This window comes from Pangasianodon hypophthalmus, chromosome 16 (genome assembly GCF_027358585.1).
Source record: "Pangasianodon hypophthalmus isolate fPanHyp1 chromosome 16, fPanHyp1.pri, whole genome shotgun sequence".
In the NCBI taxonomy this organism is placed as follows: domain Eukaryota; kingdom Metazoa; phylum Chordata; class Actinopteri; order Siluriformes; family Pangasiidae; genus Pangasianodon; species Pangasianodon hypophthalmus.
Window position 1 is genome coordinate 2,463,410 of NC_069725.1, and position 26,217 is coordinate 2,489,626.

At 38.9% G+C, this 26,217-nt stretch overlaps 2 protein-coding genes across 3 annotated transcripts; one reads left to right on the forward strand and one right to left on the reverse strand.

The window, feature by feature from the left end:
• The first annotated feature begins 1,195 nt into the window (after nucleotides 1–1,195).
• On the forward strand, nucleotides 1,196–8,123 carry kcnk15 (potassium channel, subfamily K, member 15). 2 transcript variants are annotated; one of them, XM_026944946.3, is made up of 3 exons: nucleotides 1,196–1,429; nucleotides 3,462–3,753; nucleotides 5,144–8,123. In XM_026944946.3, the coding sequence occupies exons 1-3, from the start codon at nucleotides 1,409–1,411 to the stop codon at nucleotides 6,037–6,039; spliced, it is 1,209 nt and encodes a 402-aa protein (XP_026800747.1). In that variant the 5' UTR covers nucleotides 1,196–1,408; the 3' UTR covers nucleotides 6,040–8,123. The 2 variants fall into 2 exon arrangements, with proteins under 2 accessions (XP_026800747.1, XP_026800748.1); XM_026944947.3 differs by having other exon boundaries at nucleotides 3,468–3,753.
• A 7,519-nt stretch (nucleotides 8,124–15,642) lies between these two features.
• On the reverse strand, nucleotides 15,643–23,566 carry LOC113545664 (TLD domain-containing protein 2). The gene is made up of 6 exons (XM_026945101.3): nucleotides 23,416–23,566; nucleotides 18,452–18,691; nucleotides 17,899–18,051; nucleotides 17,290–17,385; nucleotides 16,749–16,822; nucleotides 15,643–16,653 (listed from the first exon to the last, which is right to left on the reverse strand). The coding sequence occupies exons 1-6, from the start codon at nucleotides 23,443–23,445 to the stop codon at nucleotides 16,518–16,520; spliced, it is 729 nt and encodes a 242-aa protein (XP_026800902.1). The 5' UTR covers nucleotides 23,446–23,566; the 3' UTR covers nucleotides 15,643–16,517.
• Between the last annotated feature and the right edge of the window lie 2,651 nt (nucleotides 23,567–26,217).

A 26,217-nucleotide genomic window follows, 5' to 3' on the forward strand; every position in this document is an offset into this window, starting at 1 on the left:
CTGACTATACAGTTCACTCTTTTGAGGAGGAAGATATACATCGCTCATCACAGGTAGCTGGATAGCGTGATGATAACAAAACACGAACACGAAGGCGTCCATGTTTTTTCCACTTCACAAGTCAAACGTGCTGACGTTGAATATGACGTCATTCCAACCTGCAAACGGGCTTCTTGCACTCACGGCTGTGACGTATTTCCGTTTTGAAATAGCTCGACTCTCGCGTCTCCGGTAGCACTGTTTACATCAGTACAGCGAGACAGTCTGACGCCTTCCTTCAGCTTACTAAAAGGAGCTTTGCAAGCGTTTGGGCCTAAATAACGAATGTCATTAACATTATTGTCAGGAGCTCTGATAATGACTCCAGGCGTAAAATAGCACCGTTGCCATTATAGCGGACGAGCTGGAAACAGAAATGCCGTTTTGGTTGTAATGCAGAAGTGTTTGTGCAAGTATCCCATTACCACTTACAAGGCAAGACGAACGCAGCGTTTGTATAGGTGCATTGCATTCTGGGACTCCAGCGTTTGCACCAGCGTTGCCACTACATCTATGATTTCTCATTAATATGACTTTAAAATGGTCTTGATGGAAAATGTTAAGTGAGAAAAGTGGTTTTGTTTTTAGGAGCTAACAGCAAAACCTGAGCTGTTTGAGATCATTGAATATTTTCTCCTATTGAATGCCATTGTAACTGCGCTATAGCCACAACAATGTCCTCCTGTGACATCAGAGCGGCACACAACTGCTAACTTCTCACAGGAATAATGAAAATACAGCACTAACCAATAAATCTGCACCAAGATCACTATCACAAATAGTTCAATAGAAATATATTCAGGGTGGTTTCAGGGTGGAGGTTTGCTTTAAGTGATATCACACGATGTTAGTCCAAATGAGACGCATTTTTATTATCTAGGGAAAAAACGGTCTTGTCTTGTGTCCTCTAAGCAAAAGTGGCTAATGTTCAGTGAGCACCTCCAGCATTTACGGCCATCCTGCCTGATTCTTTATGCAACATCAACCTGACCTAAAAAAGTCATTCCACTCCTCCATCATGCTTCCTCCTCAACTGTTAAACATGTCTTTTTCCCCCCTCACTGTAGATGTTAATTCTTCACTACAGCAGGAGTTAATTTCACACTGAACTCTGGGTTTATTTTTAATTAGTTGGAGGGGAAATACTAAGTAGGGATGCTGTTACTAAGCAACTTGTTTTGGTAAATCGACTCTCTCTCTCTCTCTCTCTCTCTGGAAGGAGTGGATGTGTGTGTGTGCGCGCGCGCGCGCGTGCAACACCTTTGCCTCTGCTACTACAGCAGGATTTATTCCGCGTGACACTCCGACACTCCACGAACAACGAGTGATGCTTGTTTTCCGTGCATTTCCGGTTTTACGAGTAGGCTAAATGACATGCATGTGGAGAAAGGTAAGAGCACGTCGTACATGTGTGTGAAGGTATCTCTCGCGCTCACGCTCATGCGCGCGTGCACTTTTTTTTTTTTTAAATCATTATTATTATTGATTTTTTTTGTGGACATTTTCAAGGGTTTGGAGGTTTCTGTGTGTGTGTGTGTGTGTGTGTGTCTTTGATAATCATGTAAAGGCACAAGGTGATTGTGTGATCGTGGTGTCCAGATTTCTGGATTTTCTGCGATATTTTGTTACACACATCACACACACACATCACACACATACACACACACACACACACACACGCAAACTGAGGAGACAGGAAAATCAGGAGGAAACGGGAATGAGAGAAGAACTGTGCGCGCGTGCTGCGTTTAGGAACGTTTCCGACATCTTGAGCGTATTTCTTGTTTGATTTGATTTTCTCGACTTTACTGGGTGTTTCTTAAAGCCACCATCACATTATGCATGCAAAATCGATCTTATTGTTTTTTCCCTTAATTTTCTTCTCTCTCCACTTTATTCCCGATTGCTTCAATACTGTATAAGGCACAAATACTCCTACACTGCATATAATATTACACTTATTTCAAAAAAAAAAAACACCTTTACATGTTTCCTGGTGTGCAAATGTTAAAACTGACTAATCGATTAATTGTTAAAAGTGTAACAGCTCGTGCTCTCTTTCTGAAACACACGCGACCCTGAGCTTTTTTTTCCCCTTCTTATTTTAGTTTCTTCTCTCTTGACTTTATTGGGCGTAATCGTGTTTCCTAAAGGCACAAAGATCCGATTATGCACACAGAATCGATTAATATGTCTTATTTTCTTCTTTCCAACTTTATTCCAAACTGCTCCAATACGCCATATAATGTTATTTTAGAAAAAGAAAAAGAAAAAGCCCACCTCAGCATGTTTTTCTGGTGTGCACAATTGAAAACAGCTGATCAATTAATCGATGATTTGGTGGAATTATGTTCCTTTTGGAGTCCTTGATGACGTCTGCATATTATTTATATCTAACTTTCATGTGTTATTTTATTTTTCTGAATGAAATTGTCTTTACTGAAGGCACTCAGATCACATGAATTGTCTAAATGAGCTCATGTTTCATGGCTGGTTGATTAATCGATTATTTGGCGTGATTATAGGTCGTGCTCTAATCTGTTGTCGTGCTCGACTGTTATTTAATCAATCCTATGTCTGAAATGTCAAATGTCAGACATTTTCTTCTCTCCCCACTTTATTCCAGATTGCTTCAATAGCGTATAAGGCACAGATAATCCTATACGCCATGTAGACAGACAGTATATCTGTATAGAGTATGGGATTGTTTGTGCCTTTAACACTACTGAAGCAATATTCAATAGTGTAGAATAATCAGTAGTCGATTGTATAGTCTGTATATAGATTATATAGTCAAGTCTCATTGATTAATCGATGATTTAGAAGAAATTATGTCAATCTCTGCTTTTGAGACCTTTCTTACATATCTGATTTTCTTTTCTCATCACTTTGTTCCAAAATGCTTATATAGGTTAGACTACTGTGAGGGAAAAAAGTGCAAAATTTAAACTCAACTAATCGATTCATTGGTGAAATCATGCTCCCTTCTGGAAAGAATCACGGGAAAGAATCACAGCTTGACATGATTATTTGATATCTTATATTCTTTTCTTGGGTGAAATTTTGTTTACTGAAGGAGCAATGATTATATTCATTGTCTAAATGATCTAATGGCTCATGGCTGGTTGATTAATCGATTGACTGGTGGCTCTCTGAGTAATTTCAGACCTTGATTATGTAATGTAAATGGTCTTATGTTTAAACTTTCTAATGTCTGACGTTTTTCCTGATTTCTCTCAACAATCTGATTGCAACAGTTACAGCGCACTGTAGCCTATAAACTTATTTTCCGCATCTGGATGATTAACTGATTAACCGATTAATCGGGGCGGTTATAGATCTGTTTCGGACCTCGATTCTCTCTCTCTCTCTCTCCCTCTCTCTCTCTCTCTCCCTCCCTCTCTTTCTCTTTTCTTTCTGAGATGAAGAAGCTGAGGAAGCAGACGGTACGGACCCTCTCTCTGATCCTCTGCATGTTCTCCTACCTGCTTGTGGGCGCCGCCGTGTTCGATGCGCTCGAGTCCGAGTCGGAGAGCGCGAGGCGGCGCGTGTCCGAGCAGCGGCGCGCGGAGCTCAAGGCGCGTTACCGCTTCACGGACGACGATTACCGAGAGCTGGAGCGCGTGGTGCGGCGCGCGGAGCCGCACAGAGCCGGGACGCAGTGGAAATTCGCCGGATCCTTTTACTTCGCCATCACAGTCATCACCACGATAGGTGCGCGCGCACGCACACACACACATGCACACACACACACACACACACACACACATGCACACACACGGGGAAAATCTTTCGTCTCTTTTAAGTTTTTAAATAAAAACCTGCAGTTTATGTAAAAAGAAAAAAAAAAAAGTAATTTTCCTCCTAGGGACCTCCCTAAATCCCAACAATGCAAAAAGTGTAAGATGTAAGGACATTTGGTTCCCACAGTGATCTAAAAATGTACACACACACACACACACACACATTTAAAATGCAAGTATTTACATAAGAAGCTTGCAGCATGGCACGTCTCTCTCTCTCACACACACACACACACACACACACACACACACACAAATATACAAGGAAACCTTTCAGCTCTTTTAGATTTTCATTGTAGGAACCTGACAAATGTTCCCCTAAGGCTAAAAGTGAAAGATATTCCAATCTTTGAAGGGAAATTTGGTCCCCATCAAGATAAAAAAAAACACACACACACACACACACACACACACTGACATTTAAAATCCAAATATTTACAAGAGACATTTGCAGCATGGCATGTCTAAGGCACATACACGTGGTATAGGAAAATAGTGTTTACCATTAACTCATACACACACACACACACACACACACACACACCAAATAATAAACCCACTAAACAAGAAGGATGTGATGCGAAACGAAACATTTTGGTACACGAGCTGCTTTATTGGTAAATATTATTTTGTGAATTTTCACAGTTTGTACATTAACACTGTCTTTCTTCAAGCTCTTTTATTAATAACAGTCGCAGACATGTACAGAAAGAATACGTTCACTGACTTACCTGATTAATGCACTAAAATCCTGATGTCATATCCTGTGACATCATATCCACATTATCAGCAGCCGGTTTAGTGCCATTGTGACCACAAAATTCTGGAAGTGCAAGAAATTTTTTAATTAAAATCTGAGTGTGAGCGTTGCTACGACACACATCTAAAATCCACCAATAGGAGGACGGCAAACTCACGGGACAGCTACGGTACAATTACGGTATGGATGACGGAACATAAAGGAAACATGTTAATGGACAGAAAAAATCTCCTTGTTACCTCAAGCTCACAATTAAGAATTATCCAAAACTATTTTCTGCACAAACAAATTCACAGATTATGCTAATTGATGACACAAGCAGAACGTAAGAAAGTGAATTTCTTTAATCACAGGTCTATCGTAAGAGGATCTTCATCGTATAATCTGACGTGGGGAACAAATCACACATCTGTTCAAAATTCAGACAAGATTTTATTGCAATTGTACTATCTGTCAATCAAGAATCTTAAAAGACAGACTTTAGATATTTACAGCTGACTCTACCTAGAGGTAACGTTTACTTCCTGTTTTTTTCCTGCAGGTTATGGTCATGCAGCTCCAGGTACGGATGCTGGGAAAATCTTCTGCATGTTTTACGCTGTTCTCGGGATCCCTCTCACTCTGGTCATGTTCCAAAGCCTGGGTGAAAGAATGAACACCTTTGTACGCTTCCTGCTCCACCGGGGGAAAAAGTGTCTGGGTTTCCGGCGTACGAGTGTGTCCATGGAGAACATGGTCCTCGTGGGCTTCCTGTCCTGCCTGGGCACGCTGTGTTTGGGCGCGGCCGCTTTCTCGCACTTCGAAGGCTGGACGTTCTTTCACGCCTACTACTACTGCTTCATCACGCTCACCACCATCGGCTTCGGTGATTTTGTGGCTCTGCAGAAGAAAGGTGACCTCCAGGAACGGACGCCGTACGTCATCTTTAGCTTCATGTACATCCTGGTGGGCTTGACAGTGATCGGAGCCTTCCTCAACCTCGTGGTGCTGCGCTTCCTCACCATGAACACAGAGGAAGAGAGGGAACGAGCGTCATTAAAGAGGAAAGAACGCAACTTAGGCTCTCTCGCTGACCAGAACAGCCATAGCACGCTCTTCTTGCCGATGGAAGAGGGGACGAGTTGCACTAACCTCATCACGTCTCCGGGAAATGAATGCTACTGCCGTCCAGCTCTTCCTCGCCCTCCGAGTCCGGATCGTCAGCGGTCGCGTCTCAATTCTCTCTGCTCTTGCTGTTATCGCTTTGATTTGTGCCCCAGCCTCATTCCATCTCGACCCAGCTGCAACGTTGATTCGGTTTACTACAGTTCCATTTCTTATCGGATCCACGGAGGTTCCTTTACCAGGGAAAATACGGGATTTTCCTCCCCGGGAAGCACACTGTCTCCTGGGCACAGTTTCAGAGAACTACCCCGCTTCCGGAGGAAGTCCATCTGATTGTTCATAACATTTAAAGACATGATTTACAGATTAGACGGATATTATATGCATATATTTTTGTAGCACACACAATAACCAAGATCTTTTGCTTGTTGTAAGATAATCTGCATGTTTGAATGTTTGCAAATGGGGTAAAAAAAAATCTGATGTCAACATAACAAACTATTAATCTAAAGATTTTATCAAGAGAAGAGCTGAGACAGTATGAAAATGCGATATGCTAGTTTTCAGTCACTCTTAGTATCTCCTTGTAACGTCTCATATTTAAAGGAAATAATTAAATGCTGTTATACAGATTTCATAGAGCTCTTACAATGCAAAATTTGAGCATTTGTACATTTTCAGGGCGGATAGTCAGATCTTTTCCAGTATAATACAAACTAGAGGTGTGTATCGAGACTCGAACCTGACAAAAAAGTCACAGGAGCTCAGATATGAAGCTTGCAGAACAAAGAAAGGCCACAATCACTAACACGAGAGTGTATACGGTGCTCACGTGGTGCTGCGTAATTCATTTACTGTACTATTCATTCGTCATCAGTAAATACTTCACCCATGGTGGGTTAGACTTCATTTGGAGTGTCAGTATGTAAGTGTTCTAAATTAAACTCAGTATAAATCACATGACTTCGGCGTGAATAATGGAGTCCTAATTCAAAAAAACTTGAAAACAATGCTAGCTAGTTAGCTAATATCATATACAGCTTCCAATTTATATTATAATTCTTAATTTTGTTTTGTGTCCTGCTTGTGCCGAATACGGCACAGAACTACACTACCCATCAGCCCCAGCATGTCACATGACCATGTCACATGCCTCACTGATCACTCACACCTGTCCCGAGTTACTCCTAATAAGCACCCCTATTTAAGTTCTGTGCGTTTCATTGTCCAGCTTTCGTTGCCATATTTGTGGTTTTTCCATGTGTGCCACAGTATCGCTCATAGTTTGTATGTTCTTTGCTTTGTATGCTCCGTTCATGTTTATTGTCCTTGTCTTCATGTCTTGTTGTTCTTGTTAGCACCTTACTTAATAAATACTATCTGCACTTGCATCCGTCTTCGCCTCCCAGTCCTGACATCATGCAACTGGAAAAGTCTTCGAATGGCTTGTAGGCTGTTTGGCACAAATTATAAATATCGAAACTTCAATTTCTTTCTGCAGAATTTTCACTACGCTTCCAGAAAGTGTGTTTCCTCACTGTACCCTTCACATATAACATTTTCCAGCTAATTTGAGTTGAACTGACAGCCAGCTAGAGTGGTGTAGTTTTAGCGAGAAGGTAAGAGTCAGATTCCTGTAAATAACAAGCCGGCTGATGTACTTCACACACAAACATCTGTAGTAAATGTTATTTAGTTTGTTTATAATACTAATAAATGTTATTCTAAATTAAGCACATTTCAACCTTTCACAACTTCAAATCAGTCAAATCACAGTGAAGTGAAGTGACTTGTGGCCAAGTATGGTGACCCATACTCGGAATTTGTGCTCTGCATTTAACCCATCCAAGTACACACACACACACACACACACACACACACACACACACACACACACACACACACACACACACACACACACACACACACACACGGAGCAGTGGGCAGCCTTTTTTGCTGCAGTGCCGGGGAGCAGTTGGGGGTTCGGTGCCTTGCTCAAGGGTCTCACCTCAGTCGTGGTATTGAGGGTGGGAGAGAGAGCGCTGGTCATTCACTCCCCCCACCTACAATCCCTGCTGGACCTGAGACTCGAACCAATGACCTTCAGGTTCACCTTCGGGTTGCAAGTCCGACTCTCTATCCATTAGACCACGACTGCCCCCAACTCCCCCAACTGCCCCAACTGCCCCAACTGCCAGACAGCGTATGTAACTAAAACATTAATCAAGAGTTGTGGCAGCAGTGAGTGCAGGAATAGCGTAGCACTCATAAGCATCTTTTAAAGCTCCATGTTAAGGTCTCTGACCTAGAGATGAGACTAAAGCACTTTTTCTTTATTCCAATACCGATACTGATACTGAAACCTTGAGTATCAGCTTATAAGGATACCCAGCTGATATTTTTTTCTTTAAAATCTATGAAGCTTTAAACTGATTTTTTTTTACTGAAAATACAGGAAAAAACATTGCTAAAACATATCTAAAAAAAATATATATACAAAGAATCTAAACAATACAACAAATACAATCAAGTCTACATTAATAGTTACAAAAAAAATCTTTCCCAAACCCAATTCCAATCATTTCCCGTTTGCTACAGAGTCAGATGAAAGTCTTTTTTTTTTCTCTGATATCCAGTCCACTATTTTTGGCCCACCAGCTCTTTAGCCATTATAATCCCGCCCCCTTTTACAATTATGTCACTCTTTGCCATATTCAGTGCCATGATCTTACACCTTATTAATGTTATGATTATGAACATAGAGTCATGTTAGTGATAATAAAAAATAGTAATCTTGACACCACCTTATGTAGTAATTATGTAGCACGAGTTTTGAAAAAACACTTTCTTCTTTTCCAGTTGTGTGTAAATGCTCTCCTTGGGGAGATCACACTGTTTCACTAATCGTAACAGCTCTGTGTGTGATTTTCAGGCAGCACCTGCACCGCCAAAATTTGTTTTCCCTCGTAGAGAGAATAAACATATGACTTCAAATAGTTTATTAGTTAGTGAATAAGTGGAGCTAATAGCCTGGCATACAGTGTGTTATTTCTTACTGAGAATTCAAACATGGGCAAAAAGTGTGTGTGATTACTGAGGGGCGTTTATAGAGGCCAGTTATTTTAATACCAACAAATCTTTCATAAAGAAGTGGATTGAAATCTTTCTAACTGACTTCCAACCAGTGAAGGAGGCGTGGCCTCTGTGCCTGTCAGTCACAGTGAAGGAGGCGTGGCCTCTGTGTCTGTCAGTCACAGTGAAAGAGGTGTAGCCTCGGGGATTACCAGTTACCCTGAATGAGGTGTGGCCTCTCTGACAGTTAGTCTTAATGGAGAACATGTGGCTTTTGTGCCTGTCAGTTAAAGTAAAGGAGGTGTGGCCAGTGTACCCATAGTTACAGTAAAGGAGGCGTGGACCTTTGTGCCTGTCAGTCCCTGAAAAGAAGGCATGGCGTTTGTGCCTGTCAGGCTCAGTGGAAGAGGTGTGGCCTTTGTCAGTCCCTGTAAAAGGGTGTGGCCTCTGTGCTTATTGGTTATAGTGAATGAGGTATGGCTTCTCTGTCTGTCTTCCTCAGTAAAGGAGGTGCGGCTTTGTGCCTGTCAGTTATAATAAAGGAGGCGTGGCTTCGTTCCTGTCAGTCTCAATGGAGGAGGCCTGTAAGTCCCAGTGAAGATGTGCATTATAGTGTCTCAGGATGAGAGAAAACACACACACACACACACACACAAAACACACACACAAAACACACACAAAAATCTCTAAAACCCATTCAAAATGTTCAAAATGCAAAAATGTTTTATTTCGTGTTAGAAAAACTTCAAGCCACCAGAGCCATCAGTTTTACTGACAAGTGACCTTTTCCTGGTTCCGGCAAAGTCCACAGTCTCTCTGACTGTTAATCACTTTACATACTCCTACACTGTATATTTTTAGAAACCTCAGCCATGACTGTTTCATTTTATCTGCAAAGGAACAACGGAAATGATTGATAATAATCTCTAAAAAACAGAACATAATGGCAGATATTCATGTTTAACTGAATGCTTAAGTTTTTTGCATGCGGTGAAGTAAAATACACAGCCATATGATAGGACGCAGTGGAAGTCTTGAAAAAAAGAAAACCACGTCCATTTTCTGCATGAAAATAATGAGAATGCTCTTAAACATCGCGTCATTCCAAGAAGTTCTGTGTCTAAGTGGTTAATGAAATTTTTCTTATTCCTAGCACTGAAAAATGTAAAAGTAAATGAAGAGGTCATGCTAACATGCTGAATAAAAACACAATAATGTTAAAAACACAATGTTTAAAACACAATAATATGTGGATAAGAAGGAATTAAAAAAAATAATTAAGCTATAAAGCAGATTTACACAATATTCCACGTACACCACATCAGTTAGCCAAGAAATGCTTGATGTCCAACGTTTTTTTTCTTCTTCTTCTTTTTTTCCACTGGAAAATGTAGATAACAAGTACTGGAGTCTAACTTAGCTGAAATCTTTTCTATAAATATATTTCCAAATCTTCAAGTACTTGTTTCAAACTCTGTAATCTCCTTTTTAATAAATAGTTTTGCAAAACAGATTTGTAAACTTATTATTTGGATCATTTAGTTAAAACCTCTAGTTTATTGTTTTTTATGTCCAATTACGCCTTTAATATTTGGGAGGAAGGGCTCTGAGTGCTTAATTTGTATGAAATATCATTAAACTTCTTTTGAGTCAGTGAAATATTTATGATTTTGTACAGTTTGCTCTCGGTGTCTGAAGGCATCTTTATTTTGCATGTGTGAAATAATTTAAGGTCAAAACTTCATTACATTTACATTTATTGATCTGGCAAATTTACAAATGTGACGCTGCACTGTCTTGTGCCATTTAGATAAAATTGCTCGATAAATGCGTAAAATACATCGTATTTGTTCACCGCTTGCCTTGAATTACAAGCCAAGTTTCCTTTTCACAGTGAATGTTCTTTTCACAGCCATGTCCTTATCAGTTCAGTGACACTGAAATATCTCTGAGTGACTTTATTTGAGAGTGAGGCATGCAGCGATGAAGTGTGTTGTTTACTAGCAATTGTAGTTGGAAATCAGGTCTGAGTACCTGATAATGCGTTTTTGCCACGTCAGTAAATAGTTCAGGAAAGTGGTGCTTTGTACACTATTAGAAAATGTAGAACCCTTAAGGCTGGTTTATGCTTGATGCATGACTTTGTGTGTGTGTGTGTGTGTGTGTGTGTGTGCGCGCACAAGCGGCAGCAATGCGAGCGGCATCGTTCACACACTCACCTGTGTATCTTATATACATCTAGAGGATTTAATGCTTTACCACTAGATGGCACATCAGAGCCATAACATCCCTGGATTCGATCCCTGGAGTCGAACTGTAACATGTTTAGTGATTTCATGCACAGTGATTGTTGATGAGCGCTGTTAAAACTTTCCACCGTCGTTGTGATGGTTGTCATGAATTGTGTCTCAAATTGAAAATGCTGCCCTTGCATGCAAAAGTATTTAATAATCTAGAAAATCCAGGAGACCGGTACGCAAAACCGACTTTTCGGTAGGTTTTTTGAAGGTTACATGAAAAGCTAACACTAACTGTAATAGGAAAAGCGGTTAGCATCAGTACTCACTGACAGTCTAGAATAGTAAATAAGTATTTGATTCGAGACAATAGTTCGTTTAGTCTCTTATGGACACAGCGTCACATAGTGCTGTAGCGGTTTACGTTGGTATCGCACCACACAGACTCGTTGTGTTAATTTCTGAGAACGTGCACAAGCAGCACTCCAAACAACCACAGGATAAGTGTAGCAGCCATCTTGTGTAGTCAAACGCAAGTATACTGCAGCTGTTATGGGTTCTTCAGTTGACACTTAATGGTTCTATGTATAACTCTACAACTGAGTGTCTCCCTATCAGAAGAGGTTCCAGGTAGAGCCATTAGTTATCCAAAGAATTAAAGAAGGTATCAAGTACCTTTAGCTAAATGTTAAACCCAAACAGTTAAATGTTAAAAATGTTAAATCTTAAGGTTCTAGATATTGAGAAGAAAATACCATACTGTACACCTATCCAATTAATACACACACTCTTATACAAATATGGTTTCCAAGAGTTCTTTAAGGGTTTGTTGTAAAATTAAGTGTTTGTAGCTTCCAAAAAAGGGGATATACTTAGTTGTAGGGTTCTACACTGAACTTTAAGGGTTAAACCAAAGAACCCTAAATGGTTCTTCATTTTTTTAAGAGTCTATCTATCTATCCATCCATCCATCCATCCATCCATCCATCTGACTATCTAATCCCTTTAGGAATGCTTAAGGATTCTTGGAAGAACCCTACAACAGGATGTTTCCCTTTCATAAAAGGCTCCAAGTAGAACCCATTTAGAAAGCTCGTACCCTTAATGATCCCCTGGAGCAACCCTTTTTTTCTCTCTATCCTAGGTTCTACATTTTCTAAAGAGTGTTCTAAAGTGTCTATGTCAACAGGCATAAAAATCAATGAGAAATAATCTCTGTCTCTCTTTCGTTCCTGATCTTGTGTGCTTTACACTCTGATAACGCCAGCTAAACGATCTTTTCCTGCAGGGTTTAGGTCAAAAGTTCAGCTGAATGAGGGAATGACATTCTCCATGTTCCTCAGAGCATTTCTGTTTGGTTTAGCATATCTCTGCTTTCTGTTGTTTGGAGATTATTAATGAAACATCCTTATACATTCATTGTGTTTTGAGTTACAGGCCACATTGTTATACTCATAGCTCTGGGGTCGCTGGTTTGATCCTGAGCTCGGGTTGCGGTCTGTGTGGAGTTCCACATGTTCTCCTTGTATCCGTGTGGGTTTCCTCCAGGTTCTCCAGTTCTCTGTCTAAAAATATGGCAGTAGGTGAACTGGAGACTGAACATTTTCCCTAAACTCCACTGTAACTGCAATGGCAATAACAACGTCCCTCTGTGACATCAGCGCAACACACAACCACTAACTTCTCACAGGAATAATGAAAATACAGCATCAAGTAACACATTAGCACCAAAATCGCTAAACACATCACAAATCTTTCAACAGTTTCAGGGTGTTAATGAGCTTTTTTTTAAGAGGATACAGTGTCAGATTTTCCCTGAACAAACTGAACTTGATCAGTTACTGATTTGCCTACAAAGCTGATTCATTATAAGTTGTATTTATTATTATTGTTATTATTGTTATTATTATTATTATTATTATTATTATTATTATTATTATTATTATTGTTGTAATGTTATTTATTTAACCAATATTTATGATGAAGCAGAGTCTCTGTGTTAAATGTTTTATTCTTCTTGTACCACAGTAACACAGCAATGATTAGAGTTTATAATTTATTTAAGTACTACTTTATGCTTTTTATCCTTCTGTCAGGAACGGTAGAAGTGCAGAAAAATATTTATTTACAGTGAGATAAATGAGACATGAAGACTATGTAACATGAACGAGAAACAGTGAGGCTAGACAACAACATGAACATGATACCAATAAAGGTGACAACGACTAGAGACCGCCCAGGAGTGCTATACAGTACGTGACTTAAATACCTGGAACAACTAAATAACAACGTGATTCAGGTGCTCGTGGTCATGTGACATGGTGTGAGCAGTGAGCATGTGACATGCAATGGCTTATGGTTGCTGTAGTCCATCGATGTATCAGCACTACTCTGACACCATCATACTTTTTTTTATACTTCGTAAACTCCTCTATCTTGAAAATCTTCCCATGGCAAGAAATCAATATAAGGTAAATCTAGTTGTTCTGGTTAGCATTCATTTAACTTCAGAAGTTTAGTCAGGTTTTTCATTTTGCTGGTGACATTTTACACCTTTCTCACCTGTGTAAGGGAACATTTGTCATGATTGATCTGTTTTATCTGTCCATCCATGCCTTAAACTCTATACACATACCATATTGATTAACATAAACCTCATTCCAACATACAGTACAATCCAAATTCTAATGGATCTGTTAGAGCAGGGACGTCCAAGCTTATCCGGAAAGGGCCGGTGTGGGTGCAGGTTTTCATTCCAACCAAGCAGAAGCCACACCTGAGTTTATTAAAAGCTAAAATGAGCTGATTAAACAGGTGGAATCACGTGGGGTTCCTGCTTGATTGGAAAGAAAATCTGCACCCACACTGGCTCTCTGTGGATAAGATTGGACACCCCTGTGTTATAGCCGTAAATTAGCAACCCACACATACAATATGGGCAAAACTCCAATCATGATTTAAGAATTCATACAGAAGAGTAAAAGATGATTATTACAAGACTGCAAATTACTCCATTCATCTGGAACAGTTATTATATCCTTCAGAACGATTTCTGCACTAATTTATGCAAACCATCTGCTACGAAGTGACGCATGATTGATCAGAAACACACCTTCATTTTCTCAGTGTGGGGGAAAGAGAGAAAAAAATGAGAGAGAAGAAGATCTGTTCATTATGATCATGTAAGTATTAATTTCTCATCGCTTTTAGAGGTTTGACAAGAAACAAAGCTCTTTTTGATTTGAGACAATCATAAAGACAATCAGCTTTTACGTGGAGAGTAAAGAAGGCTGGAACAAACCGTTGTTAAAAAGAAGAATGATTTCTGATTTCACAGATTTCTGCTTCTCTTCCTGATGGTTTTGTACGTAAGGAATGAGACGCTCCATGTCATGCTGTTAGAGGAAAATAATCTCATTTCCCTATAACATAACATTATATATTCCAATTTTCCAACAGCTAGAATGTTTAATTTACTAATGAATGACATCATACTTTCTATCTGTTTATAGTTATGTACATTTAATGTTGTGGAACATCTGGAAACAAATCAGTTCCTGTTCTCACTCAGGTTATAGCAGCTATAAACAGTGAAGTTCCTTCACCAACCTCTCTTTTTTCTCTCTCTTGAAATTAATAAGACAAAAAACTCCCAGCTTGTCATGTTACTGAGGAACTGCGGAAAACCTACGGACCCTTACAAAATGCTGACATGGAGACTCCTTCCAAAAACGTTAAATAACTCCTCGTCCTTAAAGCAAACTTCACCATATCAACAATTACACGCGGCTTTCTTTGTTAGGTAACAGCACAGTTTTATTCTGCTCATTAGCAGGTTTAGATTATGTGGAACGTCTGCCGTACAAGTTCCTTTGAGTGAGCTGTTACTATAGAAACGATAACGTATTAGAAAAACACATTAATATAAACCTGCCACGTCAGAGCTGCTGTTATTAATGTAATTAATCAATACTTTCTGGCCAATCAGATATGAGAATTGAACAACACTGTGGTGTAATGGTTTCTAAAGCTTAATGATGGTGTTTTGTGTTTTCATTAAGGGTCCTAACTGTTTAACTTTTGACCTGTGACTGATTCCAGATGTGTTTAGTGGTTTCGTTTTGGTGCTAGTGGTCTTTAATGGTGGCCTCGTGTAACAGACTTTGGTTTAATGGTGATTTCACAGACATTATTATTATTATTATTATTATTATTATTATTATTATTATTATTATTATTGACATTTTCACATTAGAATGCATGCAGAGAAATCAGAAGGCACTGATATATTCATGAATTAAAACCAACTGAAGACAAAGAAATGTAATTTATAGAAACAAGATATTTATTGTTTTTTCGTTGCATTAGTGTAACATCATCACAAGACATATAAATGCCAAAATAGTTTACTATTTAAATATTTTATAATATTTAATAGTGTAATAAGAGACATGAATACAAATCGTATCAGCAGCCGCCCCTCTCTAAAAAAATAAATCACAAAACGACATCTTCAAATCAGATCCGGAGACCAAGAAAGTCATACCAAAACTTATTATTTAGTTAAAAATAACTAAATTATTTTTCTGATTTTTTGTTATGTTTTGGATTGTCGGCATGTTGCATGATTTATTATTATTTTTTTTAACATTCTCCAATTTTTTTTTTTTTTAAGAGTTGCAATATCATAATGGCCTGTAATGAAAACTCTCATTTTTATAGAACATTTATTTTCCCACTAGAGAGCCACTAGAGAATAAATCTAAAGAATACTTCACTGATACATCTATTATATAGGTTTACATAACCCAGGGTTTTAATTAGAACTTAATAGCAGAAGCTGAACTGGAAACCATTAAAACCATTAGATCGTAATGGGAAAATCATTTCAATTCTCATTAGGAAATGAAACCATTAAGTTTAACTCTGAATATAGAGGCCAGATCGGATAGACCACCAATTCGCACATCAATTTCATACCTCCATAGTTCAATAAGTGTCATGTGACCTTAAGTTTGTGATGTCATTGTTGTTAATCACATACAGATCTAAATTCAATTGAATAGAAACAAATAGAAGTTTATAACATAGTGATTCCTACTGTTTCCTCCATGACCTGGATTTAACATGAGTTAAAATGCTTAGCATTCATAAAGCCATTTCTTCCCTTCTTCTCTTTGGCTCAAATCCAGAAAGTTCTGTCTTTCTCTGAGGCTGTAGCTCCCTCTGGTGGCGAATCACGCTGATCCTCAGAAATCTGCATTTAAGACGTGACAATTCCTCAAATGTGATTTAAGATCTTGAGTGCGTGGTGATGGTTCGTGATGCATGTTAGCATGTGTGAAAGCTCATCATCAGAGCCGTCAGCGATTCCATCCATGTGAAATGTGCTCCGCTGCCTCGTTCAGGCCGAGCCGAGGCTCATGCACATGCCGATGTCGAAGCCGATGCTGAGGTCGGCCTGGTTCTTTTTCAGATTATAACGTAACGTGAGGTGTACAGTCAAACGAGAGCCCACACCTCCAGCTCATTAATTATAAAATCTTCCTCTGAGGACAACACGTCGTTATCGAAGGTTTCACATCGCTGACTGCGGCCCCGGAGCAGATCGCCGTGCAGCCACAGACCGAACCGGCCTCTGTGAGGAAACACAGGAATCACAGGAAAACGTTACACACACTGCATCATGTATTATTGTGTTGATTTCAATAGTGTGAAGATAATTTTCCTTACAGTCCTCCTCCGAACACCAGAGAGTCCACGCTTCCTTTAATGAAGTAGGAGTTAATGCCCGTCCATTTGTACACCTAAAAACACACACATTCGTGTTACACACAGCTTTATGAGGACGTTAATGCATTTACACAGTTCTCAAAACAGAAGAGAGAAAGAGATGTGTGTTTGCAATAATTTGGTTAGTTATTAATATTATATATTACTATTAACAGTACTAATGCTATGTAATAAGGTGGGGGTGGCTCAACAGTTGAGGCTCTGGGTTACTGATCAGAAGGTCAGGGGTTCAAGCCCCAGCACCATCAAACTGCCACTGTAGGGCCCTTGAGCAAGGCCCTTAACCCTCTCCGCTCCAGGAGTGCAGTATCATGGCTGACCCTGCACTCTGACCCCAGCTTCCTAACAAGCTGGGATATGCGGAGGAAAGAGTTTCACTGTGCTGTAATGTATATGTGAGGGAGAGAGAGGGAGAGGGAGAGAGAGGAAGAAATAAAGGGCAAAGAGAAATATGAGAGAGAGAGAAAAACATGAAACGCACCTGTAGATGTGGAGAAAATGAGAACAGAAAGGTCTGTCCTGTGCCATAGTAGGTGGAGCTAACTCTGAGAGGGGCGGAGCAAACAGCACCAAATACCTGCAATAGACAATAATAATATAATAAATATGAATAAATATGGCTACCATAATATAATTAATAATAATTATTTATTATTATTCTTATTATTATTATTCTGAATTAATTCATTTATATACAGTGTAAAACTGTAAATTATTTAAATGTAACAACCCCAAAAAAAGGGGGAGGATGTGGTGACGCAAAAAAAAAAAAAAAAAAAAAAAAGTAACTAAAAAAGTTTTTTTTTAAATATATTGTATTCAGAAAGGGAGATATTTACTGTCAGTATCTAAAAATTCACAATTGGACCATTTTTTTGACTTAAAGAATTAATAAAGAAACATCTGCCAAGCCCAAGAGATTGGATTTAAATTGTCTTAAGGGTGTGCAAACTTTTGCACTCAGCTGTATAGAAGTAAACTTGTGCAGATGTTAGGGTTTTTTTCCCTCAGTGTGTGCAAATTTCCTCAGTTTGTGTTTGTGTGTGTGTGTGTGTGTGTGTGTGTGTGTGTGTGTGTGTGTTAGGCTCACCTGTCCGTAGGTGTCTTTAACGAGGACGATCATGCAGGTGTCCAGCTTGTTGGTGGTTCTGTACAGCGTCCTCAGACTGCTGCCGTGGCTCTGAGTACGATACGTTAACATCCACTCACACAGCCTTAATGTAGCAGGGAGCGAGTGAGAGAGCTACACACACACACACACACACATTAGTATCATCAATCATATCAATCATACAGTATGATTAATAATTAATAATACAGGATATCTAGTAATCATTTAATGCATAATTATTGTATAACGTTTAAACTGTAAGGAATAAAACACTCCGTGTTGTGCTTTAATAGAAAAATAATCAACAACGGTGTGGTGTGATGAAGCGGTGTCACTGTTACCACCCTATAGCTGATTATTTTCCTACAACAGCACATCCTGAAGTGTTTTATTCCTCTTATATTACAGCCAGGGAGAGCTGCTGTTATAGAAAATAAAACAGGCAAAACCTTCTGACCAATCACAATCCAGAATTAATAATAATAATAATAATAATAATAATAATAATAATAATAATAATAATAATAATTACCTGCTGTATCTGCGTGATACTCAGCACTTTGCTATCCTCAGACGTGATGTTCGAGGTGATTCCCTCGAGTCCGAGCAGACGGGGGACGTCCCAGAAGGTGCACTCGTTTTCCAGCTTCTGTCCATCTGTGCACTCATCCTGCACCTCCACCATGTGGAAGTCTTCATCGTCATCTTCCTCGTCTTCAACACTTCCCTCAAACCAGATGGAGCACGATTCACCTTTACTGAGACGGCTCATCTGTGACACGGGACGAGAGGAGAGACTGAATAAATCATTCGTTTATTCTCTCTTTCTCTCCATCATCTTCCTCATCATCATCATCATCATCATCATCTTTCTCTCTCTGTCCATCATGACACATTCTTCTCTCTCCATCTTTTTCTCTGTCACTCTCTCCATCATCCCACACTCTTCTTAGTCTGTCTTTATCTGTCTATCTTTCTCTCTCCATGGTTTTCATCATCTCATGTCTCTCTTCTTGCTTCTCTCCACCCGCCCTCTTTTCTCCTCTCTTCATTATCTGTCTTTCTCTCTTTCTCTCCATCCATCGGTCTCTGTCATTTTCCCTTTCACCCCATCTTTTTCATCCGTCTTTCTTTCCATCATCTCATTTTTCTCTCTCTCTCTCTTTTCCCTTATCTCCACCTCTCCTTCTTTTTGTCTCTCTTCACATTCTCTCCATCTCTCTCTTTTTTGTTTCCTCCCCTCTTGCTCTTTCTCTCTCTTTTTCATCTCTCTTGCTCTCTCCACCATTTCACACCCTACTCTGTTCATTTCTCTCTCACTCTCAACTTTGCTCTCTTTCTCTATTCTTTTCTTTCTCTCTCTTTTCCTTTCTATCTTTCTACATATCTTTCTCCATCGCCTTCTCTCTTTCTGTTTCATTCTCTCTCACTTGTTCTGATGGAGGTGTATCAGTGGACCTGACATTTTTAAAAGCTCTTCTTTAATGGTCCATTTTTACTAGGAGTGCATTTATCACCTCTGTTAAAACACACACACACACACACACACACACACACACACAGTCGTAGACATGTCCTTGGGGATGTGTGTTAGTGCAAATGGGTTTCTGTGGATTCAGGAAAAGAAATACACACACAGTGATCCGTGATGTGTGTGAGGCTGAAACAAACATCTGCTGTAACTTCAGTGGAACAGTGGATTCTGGATTCTGATTGGTCAGAATTTGTTGATGAATTTTCTAGAACAGCAGCTCTGACAGCAGTGTAGGTTTATACTAATGCGCCCGTTCTAATACGTTATTGTTTCACAGGGACTCGTACGGCAGACGCTCCACATAAACGGATTAATAAACCTGTGTAATCGTTGACATGGTGAACTTTTCTGTAAGGAGAAATGTGTTTATTTAACATTTATGGAAGGAGTCTCCAGTGTCAGTGCTTTGTACCAGTCAGAGGTAAAGCTGGAAAGCTTTCAGTCACATGACAAACTGCGTCTTTGTTTTTCAGAAAAAAAGAGAGGCTGGTGAGGGAACAACTGTGTATAGCTGCTCTAACGTAAGTGAGAACAGGAACGAACTTGTTTAAATGTAACAATAAATGGAGAAAAATTATGACATCATTCTTTAACAAACAATACAAAAATATTATCCAAAATATTATCCTGTAATGGCTTAAAAAGTTTTCGATTTTATCTTATTTGCTTGTTTGTTTTAGTGTTTTGGGACAGATGAAGACATCAGTGATGACAAACTGTAATAGCAGGCAAACTGCTGGGGTATAAGAGGAATAAAACACATCAGGACATTAGCTAATGTAGCTAAGTCACTGTAGCGTATAGCTACCAGTTTAGCGTTACCTAATGATCTTATTTCTCCTTACATCCATCCTCACATCCACACAAAGTAAATTATTCAGTAAATAACTACATAGAAATAAAGTATTCCTGGCTGAAACTGTAAATCCCGTCTGTACTGATGAAGAAATATAAATCCCATCACGTGTTAAAAACGCCTTTCACCTCAGTCACGTATTAACCGAGACGTGTTTATTTAAGATAAATGTTTCTGAGCTGAAATCTCCTACTGATGATTAAATGAATCAAATCCACTCTGACTCCGTAGCACCTATCACTCGTTTTATTAGATCTCCTTCATCGCACACAGGATTATAGAGGATCAGGATATTTACTGAGCTGCATGTACAGCTTCCTCTTTTACACGTGACTCCACGGCTTCAGGGCTAACGGTGGCTCAGGATCCGGTCATTACTACTGCACACCCATCAGCCAGAGCTTCGTTCCATTAATAATGTGGACAGGAAAGAGAGGAAGACAAAGAGAAAGAGACAAAGAGAAAAAGGCATGCAGATGGAGAAATAACAAAAACAAACAAATGAACAGACAATCAAACACACAAACAAATAAAAATAAATAAATAAATAAACAAATATACAAACAAAAAAGCAAACAAACAAACAAACAAAGTACAAACAAGTAAATGGGATGCAGAAAGAAAGAAAGAAAGAAAGAAAGAAATGGCTTGCAAATGGGGGAAAAATCATACAAACAAAAAAGCAAACAAACAAACAAACAAATAAATAAATAAATGGGATGCAGAAGAAAGAAAGAAAGAAAGAAAGAAAGAAAGAAAGAAAAAAAGCATGTGAGTGGGGGAAAATCAAACAAATATACAAACAAAAAAGCAAGCAAACAAACAAACAAATAAATAAATAAATGGGATGCAGAAGAAAGAAAGAAAGAAAGAAAGTTTTACAGGCTGGAAATACATTATCAACTTAACATGTAAGGCAATGTAAGACCTAAAAGGAAATTTAGTTTTTTTTAATGCAGACTCAAGATGGCCGCCTCCGCAGTGTTTCAGTGCTCAGACAGAACAGTTTAGTTCATGTTTAGAGAAGACAGGAAGTCCCTGTGTGTCCTCTGTGTCCTAAACCACAGCAGCTTGTCTGTGAGACTGAGGAACTGGGTGTGGTCTGACATTTCAGGTGTGTCTTTCAATACTCGAAGCTACATTAGCATCAGAGCTCCAGAGCAAAAGTAGCAAAAGAAGCAAACGCTGCTGTCTCGGCTAAGCGACTACTGTACATTCATTTACATTTACATTTGCATTTATGGCATTTGGCAGACGCCCTTATCCAGAGCGACTTACAATAGTGCTTTGAAGTCTATCAAAAATACATTCTGATATTGGCTCGCTAGGTCACAAACTAGGAATACCATCAGTCCAAAAACTCTGTTGGGGAGGTGATTTTTTTTTTTTTTTGTGAAAGTGCTAATTTAAGTATTTTAAGTATTTAAGCATTTTATTACATTCAGCGTAAAGATCAGCGTATCATCACACTCTTACATCAAACTGTGGTGATTTTCACGGATAGGTTTTGTTTTTGTAAGTGGATGAGCAGCACGTTAACTGAGAGTCGATCCTGCTGCATGTAGAGATGCACGGAGACCAAGGTCAAAGGTCAAACTGCAAACGCTGCAAATGAGAGCTATTTGTGTGCATGTACACTGCTAGAACAACAGTTTCGATCGTGTGTGCTTCATTACAGTGATCCAGATCGACTGTTTCCAGCTCCATCTAGACCTTTTTCCAATAAAATAAAAACCTTTCTCAGTCCATTTAAACTATTTCTACTACTGTTAGATGTACTTTTACTCGAACTCATTTCTTTAACGAGTTTAACCAAAATGTTAATACAGAGTGTACAAATATTATAAAATTATAATATTTGATAATATTTGTTTCATTCTGGATTCTGATTGGTCAGAAAGTGTTGATTAGTTTTCTATACCAGCAGCTCTGACAGTAGTGCAGCTACAAGTCACAGGTTTATATTAATGCCCTCGTTCCAATACATTATCGTTTCTATAGCAACAGCTCATTCGTAGGGACGTGTACAGCGGACATCCTCTCCCTTTTCAGGATAATTATCTTTGTGCTATAATGAAAGGTCCAGGAAAGCGCTTACAGAACTGAAGTTGTGGTGTTTAAAGGTGACGTAGTGGTCAGGAAACATCCTGCGTCATTACGGGATGAGTCATTACGGGATGAGTCATTATGGGATGAGTCATTACGGGATGAATCATTATGGGATGAGTCATTACGGGATGAGTCATTATGCGCCTTGCATGCGTTTCTACTTACGTCTATTGATCCTGCATATCAAATCCAAACACTTATGTAACATTCAAATCAACGGTCAGCTAGTTTCATGACGATATCTCGCTTTAAACTGACCACAGACTGTTGACCAAGTGTTGATTACCATCAAAGAACAAAGACGACGTGCACTGACTTCATTTACACAACAACATGGATCTGATAATGACAAAGACTTTAAGATAATTAATCATTTACACTAACTCTCTCATTAGCATCTGAAAAAGCGCCCTTAGCAATGCAAATTAGCATTACAGAGACGTACACTGTAATGTGAGATGATATTTAGTCTTGAGATAAGACTGAAACATTTTAGCAATAGATTTTTGCCAAAAAAGTGTCTGAGTCTAAGAAAATATCTGAAATGTAGGCGATATGTTTAATAGTTTTAATAGTTCAATGTTATTATATGATTATGTAACCTGTATCAAGAATTATTTTACTAACTGCTAATCACGTAATAATCATTTCTTTTATGAAGCATATTGTATATAATACTATGTAGCTCAAGGGCATTAATAATGGACAAAATAGTTGAATTAAAAAGTAAAGAAATAAAAGAAAAAAATTCAAACGAAAAGTGCATTAAAAATGATGAATAAAACAAACATTAATCGTCATTCATAGACACTAAAAGGCAAAAAAGTTCATTAAATACATGAACAAACAAAGAAATAAATAAAGCCTGTGTAAAAATCTGGATGTAATATATGATATACACTGAAGATATTTTTCATTTTATGCATTCATTTTTAAAAATGAAATGTTTATTATTTATTTATTTATTTATTAATTAATAAACTGTTGTTTTACTCACCTTAAACTGGTAACGCAGAGATTTCAGCATCTTTTGCACTGCTAGAGTCCGGTGTGGAGTGAAGATCCAATACACAGGCTTGGGAAGGTAAGTGTGTGTAAGGGTGTGTGTGTGTGTAAGTGTGGTGTGAGAGAGAATTTATATGCTCACAACCTGTTGGTCAGCAAAGGAAATCCCTCAGGTTAGGTAATCGTGGCCACGCCCACTGTCACTCTTACAGCACTAATGCACGTACTCATTCACACAGTGTGTGTGTGTGTGTGTGTGTGTACTCTACCACCTACTTGGAACGGATTTGATAGATAATGTTAACTATGACCTGAATTTTAGAAACTCTAGACTTTTATTTTTCCTGTCTAAAGTAGAAAAGTTGGATAAAAAAGTGAGATAAAAAGTGATGGAAATATTTTCAGAAAAAAAAATGTAGAAAGACTCAATTTCTCCAAGTGTGATATATTAAAAACATTGAAACTTTTGGAAATTATTGTAGAATAGTTGATCGAATAAATAAATGATGAAGGAAAAGGAGGGATAAAGAGAAAGAAAAGAAAATAAAATAAAGAAAAATAAAGCGAATGTTGGGTATGCAGGTGAAAAAAGAAAAAGGTTGCTAGAACAAAGAAACAATTAAGCAATGACAAACAAAAAGTAGATATATAGAGAAAGAAAGAAAGAAAGAAAATAGAACAAACAAATAAATAAGAATAAAAAGAGAGTAAGTAAATTGGAGAAGTTGGGTTAAAATGGGTATAGAGGGGAAAAGAAAGAACGAAAGAAAAAAGAAAGAAAGAACTGTCAACTTGCAAAGACCAATGAAAAAAAGGAAAAACAGAAAGGAGCATGTTTGAGAAGATTTACAGCATTAATGCATCATGAAGAAGAATGGAGAGAAAGGAAAACTTTTGAATTTTTTGTCTAAAATGAACCTTGTTAATAAATTTTCTGAATATTTAGCAGAATTTTAATCACGTGATTGCATGAATGCGGTGCTGTTTGTGTTCCACTGATATTATTTATGTTAAAAACATTCAAATCCTGAATCAAAAGGTGATAGCTCTCGAATCAAAGTGAAGTCAGAAGTTACTGACTGGGGTTGCCAGGTTTCCAGCTACATCTCAAAACCCACACAAAAGACCTGGAAGTAGCCTAAACATCTGGACACTGGAAACATGTTAGAAACACGAGACACATTTCTTCTTTTTCTCAGCCTTTTCTTGGAAAACAAGTGTATCACACACACAGCACATCTGATGTACAAATATTATCCACTCCATAATCCACCTTTCCCTCTTTCAGCCTTTGTCATATATCTTACAAAAGGAAATGTAGATTCTGTAAATCATACACACGCCGTCTGCGTTTACACTTTGTGGAAATTTATTAGATTTAATTCTGATGATTTGATATAAAACAAGCTCTTGGAATCCATGAACTATTTTAAACTAACCCAATCTGGCAACCCAGTCATTAAACTGTCCTGTCTGCTCCTCCTCATTATCCACTGAAAATGTTCATAGAGTGTGTATGGGGCAGTCAACATCCTGCCCCATGGATGTCTGTTAGTGCCTGTTGCACTTCCCATTTTTGACCACTAGGTGCAATAATAACTCTGTGGAAGCTAAGCGGGGAAGTGCGCATGTGGTGTTTGTGCAACATCAAGAAACGCGAGCAACTCTAATGCCATAAGCTGCTGTACAGAGAGACAGAAACACGTGTTCATCTCTGAGAAAACATTTGCTCTTGTTGCTGAGGTTGTGTGTGTATGTGTGTGTGTGAGTGTGTGTGTGTCTGTGTCTGCTGCAAGTGGACACTGGTGTGAAGTGTCTGATACACGCTACTGAGAGCTGAGGGGAAGTGATCAAGGGCACACTGAATGGAAAAGCTGATAGGGTGTCCTCAGGTACTCAGGCATCTTCACACACAAACACACACACACAGTGAAGAGAAAACCGAAGGGGGACCTTTTGTCACAAACATCCAGTAGAGGATTACAGACACTAAGTGTGTGTGTGTGTGTGTGAGTGAGAGAGAGAGAGAGACAGACAGACAGAGAGACTCACTGTTTGTGTGTGTGTATGTGAGAGAGAGAGAGAGAGAGAGCAAGTGTGTACATGTGTGAGAGAGAGTGTGAGTGTGTGTGTGTGAGAGAGAGTGAGTGTATGTGAGTGTGTGTGAAAGAGAGAGTGAGTGAGTATGTGTGTGTGAGAGAGAGAGTGTGTTTGTGAGTGTGTGTGTGTGAGTGTGTGTGTAGTCAGGTACATAAGTATTAGGACAGTGACAAAATGTGTGTAGTTGAAGTGTAGACTTTCAGCTTTAATTTAAGGCATTTAACAAAAATATTGCATTAAAGGAATTACAGTCAAGCATCACTGCGCTTCACAGTACAGATGGAGAACGACCCAAAACGTACCGAAAGCAACCCAAGAGCTTCTTAAGACCTGACCTCAACCCCTGAGCTGCTTTTCACTTACTGAAGACAAAACCGAAGGCAGAAAGACCCACAAACAAGCAGCGAATGAAGGCAGAAAGACCCACAAACAAGCAGCGAATGAAGGCAGAAAGCCCCACAAACAAGCTGCGACTGAAGGCAGAAAGACCCACAAACAAGCAGCGACTGAAGGCAGAAAGACCCACAAACAAGCTGCGAATGAAGGCAGAAAGCCCCACAAACAAGCAGCGAATGAAGGCAGAAAGACTCACAAACAAGCAGTGACTGAAGGCAGAAAGACCCACAAACAAGCAGCAACTGAAGGCAGAAAGACCCACAAACAAGCTGCGACTGAAGGCAGAAAGTCCCACAAA